Source organism: Branchiostoma floridae, chromosome 11 (genome assembly GCF_000003815.2).
Source record: "Branchiostoma floridae strain S238N-H82 chromosome 11, Bfl_VNyyK, whole genome shotgun sequence".
NCBI lineage: Eukaryota > Metazoa > Chordata > Leptocardii > Amphioxiformes > Branchiostomatidae > Branchiostoma > Branchiostoma floridae.
Genome location: NC_049989.1, coordinates 17185138 through 17199004, shown reverse-complemented (window position 1 = coordinate 17199004; position 13867 = coordinate 17185138). Strand labels below are relative to the sequence as shown.

Here is a 13867-nt window from a genome sequence, read left to right as displayed (position 1 = left end):
ATAGACAACAATCATTTGATACTATGACTGCTTTATTTCCTTCCCAGATGTTAATATGTGTTATACTTGAGTCGTACTTTCTTGTTGTTGTCAATCTTGGCCATCTTGTAACACTCGTACTTAAACATTGCACTGTTCACATGATGTAACATATTCTCAAGACATTATGCAAACACAATTACAGCATAATTATGTATACATGTTCACAAATGAACCTACATTGATATCAAACACTGCTCTGTTCCGTTCAAACTGCGTCATAGTACCTTTTCCCCACCCCCTATTTCACCATAATAAAATCTAATTTTCAGAAGTTACCTGTCGAAATGGAACATTAGAGTAACTTGCCTACATTGGGCCCTGAAAAGGCATAAGCTTGCGGAAAGTCAAACGCTGTGATAACATGTAAAAACGAGTATGTAGTAGTGCTGTTTTTTGTTAGAATAAAATGAAAAACTACAGATAAGGTAGCACGATGCACCAAATAAATGCCAAACTAATCAAGTTAATGATTGTGCACATAATAGGGAAGAAGAATTATAATATAGTTATAATAATGAAAAACACTTATTTAGACACTTCTAAAAGTCTGAACAGAAAAAGTTGATAGATAGTTTAAAAAACAGATACACTTTGCTGCACATTTTGAGTCGAACGCCATATAATACTAGTACACCACGCAAGCCGTCTCTCGGACAGAACGTTAAATGGAGGACCCGTGTTTTAGGAGAGCCACACTTCGAACCCACCGCACTTATCGAAAAGAGTAGGGGTCCTTCCCGGTCTGAGTGGATCATACTTACAATTAGGGTACCTTGTGTACATGCCATACTGAGTAAAGGTGATGCTAGTGGGCACTAATTCCTCAGAGAATTAATAGTTATACTTGAATCATTTGGGGTTAAATTTACCAATAATTGAAGCCTGAATGCGGACGAATAACGAATACTGTAGCAACAACTTCTTGAATTCCCCTGAGGACCCTTCCAACAAGAATTATATAAAATGTATCAAAATACACAAAATGTTAAAATATGATTCATGGGCATGATTTGTGCATATTTCTAGGTATACATTGTAATTTTCCGTTTCTTAAAACATCCCGTCCGCGCCCCGATTCGGAAATGTGACGATAGCCTTAGCGAGAAAGTGTGACGGAAGCCGGTTATGCAAGGATAATCATACACAGCAGTACATTAGAAGCGGGTCCGGGCTGGATCCATGCTGTTGGACTTCACTCGGCGTTCCTGTAATAAAGACAAGAAGGTCATTAATAACGACGAAGGGCATACCTAGCACTACTTCACCTTTACCCACAGGGAAAGAAATCGTCACCTGTCAGCCCTTCAACAAATGTGACAAAACCAGATATTTTAAATCAATAAATAAATCAAAGCTTACCTCTGGCATACATAGTACATTTCAGCTCCGCAGATTCCACCGCCCCACTCATCGCTGCCCGGAAGAAAATGCACACAATTCTCATTACTGTTGTTTGGTTCACCCGGTTTCCAGTTCTTCCACCCGAGAGGAGTGTTGTCCTCCCACGTCCACCAGTCCACGTCCTCATCAAAGCCCAGCCCGATCCAGTAGCTTCCGAAAATAATAAAAACATAGGCTCCATGAGATACACAAGATTCCAGAAAAGACAAGCACAAAAAGAAGAGAAGAAATCTGCAGCAACGGACCACATTACTGGGAATAACTACGTCATTGACTGGGAGGGGCCAGAGTCATAGACAGCGAAGACAACAGGCGGATCCGGTGGATCAAGGACGCGGTCTGGATAAGAAAGTCAACCCCAGTGATAAAACGGGACGAGGGGGATACAAACACGCAAAAGCGCCTCCGGCATATACAAAAGTAGTGGTCCTCTCTCTCAGCACTGGAAGTCCAGTGCTGAAGTGATCGTCAGTGCTGTGGCCAACTCAGCACTGGACTTCCAGTGCTGAGGCAGCTTCAGCACTGGAAACCCTCCTGTCAGCACTGGAAACTGAGTGCTGAAACTACAATCGGCACTGAATTTCCAGTTGCAAGTAGCTTTCTTCCTGTAACTACAGGGGTGCCTAAGCATTTGCACGAGCCCTATGAAATTCGTACGAACACTATGTGATATGCACGAATCACTATGCGGAAACGCACGAATACAATGAAAGTCGCACGAATCACTATGCGAAAACGCACAAATATTATGAAAATCGCACGAATCACTATGCGAAAACGCAGGAATCACTATGCGAAAACGCACGAATATTATGAAAATCGCACGAATCACTATGTAATACACACGAACCTTATGAGATTTGCACGAACCTTATATAAATGCGAAATTGCCCAACCACTGCCGGGGTCACGTGACAGACGGAGCGGGTTTTTCAAGATGGCGGCTTCGATCTTTGGCGACGGAAAATACGTAATATTCGTGCGTTTTCGCATAGTGATTCGTACGATTTTCATAATGTTCGTGCATTTCCGCATAGGATTCGTGTGTTCGTACGAATTTCATAGGGTTCATTTTGCAAATGCTTAGGCACCCCTGAACTAACCTATGGTTCGTTAAAAAAACAAGAGAGCTTGTGAACACCGCTACTTTCGTACACCTGCCTACATTGGCTACATATAGGGACGAGAAGCAGAACCCCAGAAGCTCTGAGAATGGTGTCTACATAAGCAAAGCAAATACATTCTGGTTGAAGTGTACAGGATTTCTCCTATATCCGATCCAGTACCTGCCGCCAGATCTTTGACTGCCTCTGATGAGGTCGGCGATGAATGTGTTTGTTGCTTCGTCCTTGGGCATGGCGAGTTGGGACTGCGCCGCCCTACATCTACTTCTGGCTGTATAGTAGTTCATGGTTGACTCTCCGAGATGGAAGCATTTTGTGCCATACTCCATAAAGTTGGCTGGGCATGCTAAAGGAAACGATCAAGAAAACAACTGGTCAGTTTCAGAACAAGAAACGAACGTTTCAGAAAAAGTGCTCAACCTTACATGACTAAGTTGCGCAATGATGCAAATGTCACCAGTACATTATAAGTGCAATACCAACGGTCTGTTTAGTGTTGTGAAGATGAAAATTGATCTCAATGTTTCTACTTTACAATTTTATCCTTTACTTAAATGTAAATCTTAATCCAAATGGTAACACGTACGTATTTTAAACAATACTTTTAATTTCCAAAATTGCAATTATAATACAACTACAACGTTACCACTTTTGTAAGCACAAGCACAATTCAGGTAACCATGATAGTTGACTGCAAGGCTCTGGTTTATTCAGTACTAACATATAATATACAATCTAATGTCTACAACAAGAATATTTTTGTGCCTCAGTCTCGGATGGTATAATAAAATCACAATGGTCGTGGAATGACCAAATTTATGTTGTTAATGGAGGACATTTCGCTAAGACAAAAACAAAACATATCCGGACTGTCATGTAGGAAGCCTGGTCTAGGCAAGAATTGCTTACAAGTTAGGGGCCCTGACCTTTGACATATTACCCATGGTGCATTTGCTGCGTTTGCGCAGTTGGAACCATGGACCTCCTGATGGTAAAGGGCTACTAAATGAACTTTCCGATGCAATACATAGTTAAGTCATGCAAAAACAATCACTTAAAACACATTTAACTACATTTCGAACATCAAGGCTGGATTTTAAGGTTTGTTTTGGTTCAAAAGTGGGAGGTCAACGTCAATGTTTCTTAAGGACTACAACCAGAAGATTGAAATGACACTAAGATTTCACCCCCTATTCTAACGGGTCAGTCCAGCCCGTGAGCTGCCATTCAGGGGTCAAATACAAGTCAGAGCATGGCAAAGGAGTCAAATTTTTGCCAGATGTTAAAAATACACCTGCTTCTGTCCTTTCTATCAGAAACTGGACGTGTATTGGCTAAAGTTTCCCAGAAAAATAGTTGTAAGTCAATATCCAGGTTGAGGGTAAGCACGGCGCACTCGCGATCGGCTGCGCAACTCAAATGCTGGTCCCTCCCCTCATGGTGACATACAGCTACAGAACTCACCTGGTCTCACCTGGCATCTGTCACCCGTGTATCGGTCCTGACAGGCGCAGGTGAACGAGTTAACGCCGTCGGTACAAACTCCGTTGTTCTCACAGGGGTTGGGTGAGCAGTCGTCCCAGTCTGTGGACACACACAATCGAACAACATTTTCAACCTTAGAGCCGACTTCATGATAAAAACTATAAATCTATAGTTTCAAATCTGCATCATTTTCGGATTGGCCCCATAATCCACGCAAAGAATGGGGGAGAGGGATAGAGAGAAAAAAGATAGGAAAAGAAACAGAGATATTGAGGAAGATGAGAAGGGGAACGAGGGAGAGGGACAAAGAGAGAGAGGGACAGAGAGATAGAGGGAGAGAGAGAGAGACTAGGATAGAGAAAGGGAAAGAGAGCTGGCAAGAGTCAAAGAAAGAAAGTGACAGAGAGAGAGACAGAAAAGCAGAGATATTAAAATGCAGGGGGTACAGATAGATAGGAAGCAAGAAAACGGCATGTTTTTTCTTTACAAGTAAAGTAGACGTAACCAATCACCATAACACTCTGTAGCTCCTTCTTCGCTGGTGTATCCTACAGCACAAGCCTCACAGCTGCTGGACCCGGCATCCGCACTGTACTGCCCTGCGGGACAGTCGTCACAGCTACTGGACCCTCCAACTCTGCTGAACTGTCCGGCTGGACAGTCTTGGCAGCTCGTGGCCCCGGTACTTGCGCTGTACTGCCCAACTGGACAGACCTGACAGCTGCTGGACCCGCTGCTGGAGCTGTACTGTCCGGAAGGACAAGCTGTACAGGTGCTGGACCCGCTGTTCGCGCTGTACTTCCCAGAGGGACACTCCTGACAGTACTGTGATCCCGAGCTGCTGAACTGGCCGGCTGTACATTCCAGACAGCTGGTCCTCTCCGGGCTGCTGTAGGTCCCCGCGGGGCAGATTTCCTCCATCTCGTCTCCTCTCACACACTTATGACCAGGCTGGCACTGGTCACATCTGAACCCACCTTCGTCTGCACAAAATGGGGATTAACCAATCAATCATCGATCCAGCTTAGCTCATTGAAGAATAGTTCTTCCACTGGTCTTGACAGAGAAGCAAGTCGCTATGTATTTTTTACAGGTTAATCGTACGGGGAAATTACCCTTTTTTCTATAAGCTCATTGACCAATGTGTCATCCTTATAAGGGACTGTAACCTGGAATCCAGTCTCCTTGCGGCACGGTCTACCGTAGTTAGTAACTAGGCTCCCTACGGGTCAAGTGTAGCTCTCAGCCGCTGGTGTAATCGTTCACACCTGGTAGCATTTTCACGTGATAGGACTTAGCCCAGTGGGAGTTAATTAGTAGGCCACAAGGATGTGGATTGCAAACTTAACTACCACCGTGCAAAACTTCTACAGGGTGTAAAAGATTACCCCGGCGGCGGAAATACTCTCCTGTTCCGAAGGTAGCCTGGCCAATCCATGGTAGACTGGATTCCAGGTTATAGGGACTGCAGCACTTTGCGTGCATGTCGGATGGAACCGAACTCACGGCTTCTTGTCTCTCATTCTATTTTATCGTGTTTAGGTAGTGTGTGTAGTCCAGGCCAACTACATGTAGCTTCATTCATAACTGGGATAGCACCAATTCAGTAAGAAGGTGCATGCTTAGTAAAATGCTATAATTTCTTCTAACAAAAAGCTATACACTTTTTTACATCAAATTTTTAACCACCACTGTCCACTTCTTAAGAATCAATACTAATGACTAATCACTTCAGAACGTAAACTCGCGAAAGTTACAGACACGTGATCATGTGTGTATGTATACCTTTTGTGTTGGAAGAAAGTTGTAGCATTGTAATGTAATTAACACAGATGATCTTTCATGATAATTTGAGGTTTGTGTTTACTTTATTGATATGGAAAATGGTAAAAAGCGCCAGATTAGAATTGTATTTGAGCGCACATCCAAAATAGCCTGCGTTTACACAATCTCCCGCTGGCTAGGGTTAATGACCCCCAGCGGCGGCAAATGTAGTGCCGGCCACTAGGAGCGCGATTTTAGTCACTCGACAGGCTTACAAATACAACACACCTTGTGCAACAGCCTTTTGGCCCGGGCTGCAGCCTTCCAAGCAGGCACCATCCGAAGTGGTGTACCGGCAGACACTACAGTCGCCACTGTTAGGCCCTGTGCAAACTCGTGTCCCCTTGCCACTCACATCTTTGCAGAAGGTACTGCACACTACAAAATATCAAGAAAAACCATGACAATCCGTCAACACTTTCTTGCCTTATTTTCATTCGACGTTTGAAGGTTCCTACTTCGAAACAGCACCCATCTCCATGTCCCACGCTGCAGGACTCAGACTTACAAAACAAGCTTTGTCCCGTACACGTCATCCATGTGGAATCAACTGCCCCAGGTCGTCAAGGACGCCCCTACTCTTGTCGCCTTCAAGTCTGAGTGCAAGAAACATCTGCTGACGCAAAGGAAACACCAGACGTATCGCAGCCTCGGCTCAAGACAGAGCAACATCTATGCTGCCAGGCTGCGCATGGGATGGAGCCAACTTAACTCTACTCTGCATAAGATGAGGATTAAGGACAAGAAGTGTGATTGTGGGGCTTCCTCTGAAACTGTCTCACATTACCTCCTACACTGTCCCCTGTATTCTGATCTCCGCCACAACCTCACATCCACCGTCCAACACCTCCTACAACAACAACCTACCGTGCCCCTCCTACTCCAGGGATCCACAGCTCATAACCTCTCCACAAACAAACAAGTGTCCGATGCACTACATTCTTACATTGTATCAACTAAAAGATTCCAGCTGCACCACCCTCCTACGAACCACTAATAGATAGTCCTCAGATTTTAATTGTATTGTATTCATTGTGTGATGATGATTATGATGTATTGTACTATGATTATGTATGTCTCTCAATGTGTATCTGCACAACATCAGCACCCTGCTGCCTGGTGCAGTATATTGTATTGTGTTGTTACAATTCTAATAAAGTTAAAGTTAAAGTTTAACAAAATCGGCCCCTTCAGTTCCCAAAAAAATCCGTCAGGTGCTTAGGCGCTTACTCTCTGTCACAATAGCTATCTACAACTAAGAAAACAGAAGCCAGAAACATAGCAGGTCCATAACACGAGATAGAAAAACCGGAATTTCCGCTGCAGTGCCTTGAAAAGCCACCCATTATCAAACTTCACTTTCGTTTTCCCGACCCCATCCCACCTACCAAATATCATAAGTATCTGTCCAAAGCTTCTCGATTTCTGATGTTTGTAGACACAAAGACAGACAAACACACCAAAAATATGAGCTTCTTGATGAAGGGAACAAAATACATGTTGTAATGACTATGTGGAATTAGTAGTAAGAACAATATGATAGCCTAAGAATACACAAAGTGGTAGGTTAAACTTTCACTTAATATAAACGAAGAAGTAGTCAAATTCCTAAAGCTAAGGGCACAACCCGCCGTACGGCCAAATACGTGATGTCTACGTGCCAAAACGCGGGCAATCATTTGGGATCCGTAAGTGGTAAGTACCGCCTCCGTACGAACTCGTAGGGAATCCGAAGGATTTTGGAGCACGTACACATAGACACGCCGTAAAACTTTACGTGCAGGCAAAACCTTGTTTGCCATCGGGCTGCGGAATTGCCCCCCGTACGTGCCAGTACGGGCGACGCGCCTGCCCTGTACAGCCTGAACGTTTTCAGAAATACGTGGCAGACGTGGCCTCCCAAAAAACGTACGGACAAATTGCACGGATGGCGGGTTGTGCCCTTAGTATAATAGCCAACCTTTGCACACATTTCCATCGTCGTAGTGGGTGAGCGGGCATTCCGTTACACAAGTCACAGTTCCTCCTTCGCCGCTTTCTTCCATCTGTTTCATGCCTAAACGGGCATTAAAATTATATACGGTACGTGGTCACAATGGTGCCTCAATGAGTAAAACTAGTTATCTTTGGTAAAAGGAAAAAATGATATTCGCAATTTTATTCTATTTTCCTTTTTTTTTTGCATTCTGTTGTTTTCTAACAAGTGGTCTTGGACTGTTACGACGTCTGCCTATTCATTGAAACCCGGCTTGTAGTGTCTAGCGACACATAGAAAAGCCTCCTTACTGTTTCGGTTCAGTAGCAGGGTATGTTTTCAGGTGTAGCTAGCCTCTTCCCTTTAAGTTATCGTGTTCGAGGCACTTTCACGGGACCTCCCTCTGAAACACAGTCGCAGCTTCGAACAAAATGCCCTGCCAAGGATTGAATTAGGGTCTCCCAGTCACCAAAAGTCTTCCAGTCTAGCATGAATAAGCAACTCAACTGTGAAGTTGAGCTATACAGGGTCATCCCTAATGCGCGATTAACTCGTTTTTTTTCTAAGACTAGTACTTGACGAACACTTGCGTTACATGGGTCCCTACAACACTTCTATCAAAATCATGAAAGAGCTGAACAGTTCACAAAAGGGAGATAGATTTCACCCAAATGTGTAGGTTCCCATTTTCACATTAGGTCAATTATATGACATACGCGTGCTCATCAAGCTTTGTCTGTTTCAATACAAATACAATAGAATAAGTCGTGTATAACAGCTCCAAAATGAGTAAATAGGGTGCTGCAAATTGCAAGAAAATATTGCAGGATGGATACTGATGTCATATTCAAGAACAAAATGAAGAATGTATTGCTAGCTAAACCATACTTTGTGTGCTTAGTCATTCGTTCACGCTCGCATCAGTTTCGGGGTTCCAATAGGATGTCTCAGTGTATATAATAAAATCAACATGACCTTACATTATCAATCATTTCAGTTTCAATACCGTTGTCAGTATTCTATCTCGTACGGTAGTTAAATGTAATGTACGGAAGTTCAGACCAAGTTGGACATGTACATACAGGTACACTTCTTGGTGTCAGTAGCCGGTTCCATGTGTTCTGGACAGGTAGCCACGCATGTGAAGGAACCACTGTCCCCTTCTATGTATGGGAATCCCACGCTGTAGTGTTTGCATGCTATACAGTCTGTTGGTGAGTCAGATCCGGTCGTCCTACACCCTTCAAAAACACAGTTATACGTCAGTATTGAGTCTTACGCTAAACATGATATGTTATCACCAAGCACAGTAGGGGCATCTTCTCTGGATAGTTTTAAAGAACGCTTGCGAATAGATGTGCATAGGTTAGGTGTGACAGGTCATTCGGTGTAATATAACCAGCTGCTGCCTGCAAAGCTGGTGTGTTACGCCTAAAGGCGGCTATACCGGCTATATAGATACAGATACAGATACAGATTTAACACATCTTTTCATGTATATTAGTGCACTCCGTCACATCGTTATGTTTCTTGAAGTAATAGATAGACACTAGTTAAATTAGGGTTTAGGTTTTTTGACTCGGGTTTGAACTTTAGAGGGTCAGCTTTTTTTCATGGTGCTTTTTTTTATACTATCGTGCATTTGCAGTCTAACTGTTGCTTCATATATGTTTGTGCTTCTTGTCAGCCTTTGACAATAGTGATACGCTCGGATATGGTAATGACGGCAAGGTAACGTGCATCGATATAACAGGATGATGGCTTTGTTTCACATATGCAAATTAATTAACCCATTCATCGATTTGCATATATGGGACAATACCATGCTCCCAGTCACTTACCATCACACTCCTCGTGACACTGCTGCGAGCACCTCCCGTGGTCCTTTCTCGTTCCCTCCCGGCAGACGATGAAGTCTTGCGCCGGTTGATCTATAATGGACACGCCCATGACCTTGACCGGGTACATCCCACTGCCAAACGCGTAATACTGAAGACTGAGGATCTCGTCAATCTCAAAGTCTAACCAGACATGGGGCCGCTCCTGTGGGAGATAGATATTACTTGTAACGGACAATAGCATTGCGAGCGGCTACACGAATTCCCATGTACATGTCCGTATGAATTGCGTATTGCCATTTGACTTTGACTTTGACTGCTCAGTCTAAAACGTCTTTTTCGGCCGCAAAATGTACCTAAACTAGAAATGTAAAATACCAAACTCATGCGGACTTGAATATATACGCACAAAGGTGACCGCTACCAAAGATTTAACATTTTGTAGTAAGTCAAAACTTCAAAGAAATTTATGAATCAGATGACAGAATAGGAACTTTTTATATGTGCTGTACACGTAGTTTGAAATGTGACATTCACTGAAATATTGAAGAAAGGCAAAAAGAATGCAGGAAAAACTTCCCGGTGTGAGTGGATCAAACTTTACATAACAGTCGGTATATGAATGCTAATGCTTCAAAATTTACAGCAAGTTTAATTGGGGTTCTTCAAAAGAAGAAGGCAATGTGAAAAATGGCAGCGAGTTCTATTCTACAATCAGTAGACGAATACGCATATTTTGCGCTAACCTCGTTATCTGGCGTCTTGCCGTACTGTATGGTTGTCACCCCGCCGGCGGTATCTTCCGTTATGCAGACGAAGTACGACTGGTACAAGTTGGAAGATCCCAGACTACTTGCGCCATCTTGGAGCTGTGTTGTCAGCAGTCGCATGGACTAAAGAGAAAAAATGCAAGCACACATCAACATTCGTGGTTCCTTTATATATCATCCATACTTACTTTTTTTGTTGAATTTAATACGCTAGTAAAGGGAGGCCTTCGTATAAGCATAGGCTTTTGGGATCCCATTTTTTTTTCTATTTTGCTTTTGAAAAGACGAGGACAATGTGGCACTGCACTCAAGTTTTGTAACCTATACTAACAGTGCCTTATGCACAGATAGATAGAGGTACAGAAGGTAAAGGTAGTCTTTTACCTTTCTTTTACCTGACTTCGGTAGTCCTCGACCTAAGTCGGGTACCCATTTTTACACCTGGGTGAATTGAGGAAGGTCGTGTAAAGTGTTTTTCCGAACAGCACAACGTCAGTGGCACGACAGGGATCGAAATCAGGACTTATAGATTCCGAGCCAAACGCTCTATCAGTTACACCACGCCCAACACTACGTCCTACCTTGCATTGTTATGTTCTTTTATATTTCATTATGATGTACTTATTTGCAATCGAACTGGTTTTGGTTTACCTTGTAGAGTGCGACGCCTTCTGGCGATATCTGTACATACACCCAGGTCTCGTGTTTCTGCGGAATTCCGGCGAACACGATAAAGATGTCGCCCTCCGACGCTATGGTGAAGTGGATACACTTTCCTCCGTTGGTTGGATCAAGGCGGTGAGCATTGGACCACTTGATGTTACAAGGTGCATCGCCCGTAGTAGAGCTGAACATAACAGAGCATTATTGTTTTTATATAGTGTTCTCGATATCGACGATTAAATGAGGTATTAAGCGTCATGTTGGTGTCCCTTTTTGCATCTGCGATTAATCTTAACTTTGGCTTATAAAATTTGTTTTGCTTTATCATTAAGTTTTAAGTTTTCTTCTAGTATTTTCTTTATTGGACATAAGGTTAATAAAAGTGACCGTTTGAGAAGTAAGTAGATTCTGAAATGACTTGAAATGATTCGGAAATTGTTTGGGACATATGATTCACTGAAATGCAAATTAAAACACCAATATGTCGGAAAAACAGGGATAGCGTCAGGTAAAAAAAGCGCCATACAATACATGGATAGTGTTGTTTTGGGAAAGACATAGTTGATATAACAATTTTTTCATCAACCGCAGATTTCACATATTATGTTATATGAACCAGTTTTACATTTTATACGGGTGGATACGTGAATCAGATTATTAGAAATGTGCCAATTTTGTAGTATATGTATGAATGGAAAAGTGTTCAACCAATCTTTTTAAAGTTTGTTTTCACTTCCTGTACGTATCATAGTAAGATTCTAAGACCTGTTTGTTCAACAAGATTTACTAGGTGTCAATGACGAAGGATAGTGGATGCTACTTGACACATCTGACCGTTTGCAAAATCATGCCATTTTGGCATGTCTAACGGGAAAGAGCCATGATGATGATGACTATAAGTATCATCAGCTATGGGATGCTGATGATGATGATGATTAGAAGTACAGTGAAACCTGCCCAATCGACTACCACTTCTTATCGACTACCTGGCCAACCGGTTTTTCTCGGTCCCGAAAATTTTCCATTAAGTGACCTTTTTACAAAGCACACCATACCAACTCGACCGCGACCGTCAAAATTTGGGACCAAAGTCCTGCCCATAATGACCGCAATATTTGCAAATCTTGAGGTGTCATCGATTTTCAATGATAACTAGACACGATTTTGTGACGAATTCAGCCAGTTTGCGTCGGATTTTGACTCCCATTATAATATTATGTTTAAAGTAAAGATGGCGGCGGATGCATGTTAGTGTGTTTGCTATTTGCAATTAAACACAACGGAAACCATCTAAAGTATGCATTGGACATGTCGATTCTCTTCTAACCGACCACCTGGCAAAATCGACCGCTTTTGCCCGTTTCCCCCGGGTGGACGTTATGGGCAGGATTGACTGTACATCTAAAGCTCATCTGCCGCATAGTATGTTCCAACAAACCTTTGCTTGCTTAAATGTTGAAGCAGTGAGTGGTACTCCGCCCTCGCGACCTGCTGTCCTTCCACCCAGCCAGCCACCAAGTCGCTTTCTGTCACCGTGAATACTCCCGTCTCCTCATCATACGTCATCACAAGGCCTTGGATGCTGACCTGTGGGAGGGTTGTAAGGAGATTTGAGGTACAAATTGCGCAATACATGCATTTAGCATGGTCTGTACAAGACCTGTAAACAGATGGGGGGGGGGGGGAGGTGGAGGGGGGGGGGGCTTCACCTTTGACATATCACCCACACTGCATTTCACAGCGCATTATCAGTTTGTGTTTTCGCACGTGTGACGTCAGCACTGGGTCAAAGTTCCTCGGAAGTCGGTACCGCCCGCCGTCCCTGTTGAGAGAACATTTGACATTGACCTTTATATGTTGCGATCGTTTTATGCAAACGTACCTTATGTCCATTGATGTCGTTGCTACCCCCGTTGTCATAGCCATCGTACAGATGCGGCGTTTCCCCTGTCCTGAAGGAGAACCAACGGTTGTTCTTAAACTTGACCGTCATTATCTCCCAGGCCTGGAGAATGCTGCTGATGCCGTACGGCATGTCGAAGATGATGGTGAACTCGTCCCCGCTGACCAGTTCGGCCCAGGTCGGGGCGCCGCTGTTGCTGCCGTCCAGGTAAGCCAGGGTGGCGGTTTCACATCCGGGCTCTCCAGCGGGCAACAGGAAGTCCGTGCTCAGGACGGGACCCTTCATATTAAAAAAAAAAAAACTATGATAATAGACGCATAGGGGTGGCGTCCATCTCTTTTCTGTAGCACTTGGGTCACATATTTGTGCCAGACATTAAACAGGGGACTATTCCGCTGGTAATGATGTGTGATTAAGTCTAATACTGTTCTTTGTCTTTGGTATGACCTGGCCTCTGTATGACTTACCCATGAGCTACTGCACCGAACGATCAGGGAAAGTCATTTTGCCAAGGGTACGACATAGAGGGCATGGCGAGTATGCAACGATCTCCAGTCAGGCACGCATCGAAAGAACTTTTTGAAATGTTTATGTCCCCCACACACCAGATGACATCCTCCTACGCAGGGACATCCAACAGCCAAACCACCTGTCTGGATGTACCCTGATCTTTCAACCGTCACTCTTAGTTCCTATGGACGTCCCCCACAAACCAGCTGTCAGCCGATCATAGAATACGCCTTTCGGTTTTGAAAAGGGGTCTCGCATACATAGGGCTAAGCTCATTAATAGTTATAAGCAGGGCGGTCAGGAACTACGTGTAACGGTTGAAAGAGCAGGGA

At 43.6% G+C, this 13867-nt stretch overlaps 1 protein-coding gene across 1 annotated transcript in view; it reads right to left on the bottom strand.

The window, feature by feature from the left end:
* Window positions 1-431: 431 nt before the first annotated feature.
* The window catches only part of LOC118426358, a 29261-nt gene continuing 15825 nt past the window's right edge, over window positions 432-13867 (bottom strand). Inside the window, exons 16-28 of the mRNA XM_035835688.1 lie at window positions 13005-13304; window positions 12561-12709; window positions 11111-11306; window positions 10436-10582; window positions 9693-9894; window positions 8934-9092; window positions 7837-7932; window positions 6105-6254; window positions 4565-5035; window positions 4032-4151; window positions 2730-2913; window positions 1402-1593; window positions 432-1247 (exon numbers count right to left, since the gene is read on the bottom strand). Coding sequence (XP_035691581.1) covers window positions 1235-1247; window positions 1402-1593; window positions 2730-2913; window positions 4032-4151; window positions 4565-5035; window positions 6105-6254; window positions 7837-7932; window positions 8934-9092; window positions 9693-9894; window positions 10436-10582; window positions 11111-11306; window positions 12561-12709; window positions 13005-13304 — 2379 coding nt within the window. The 3' untranslated portion in view covers window positions 432-1234. The remainder of the gene's footprint in view (window positions 1248-1401; window positions 1594-2729; window positions 2914-4031; window positions 4152-4564; window positions 5036-6104; window positions 6255-7836; window positions 7933-8933; window positions 9093-9692; window positions 9895-10435; window positions 10583-11110; window positions 11307-12560; window positions 12710-13004; window positions 13305-13867) is intronic.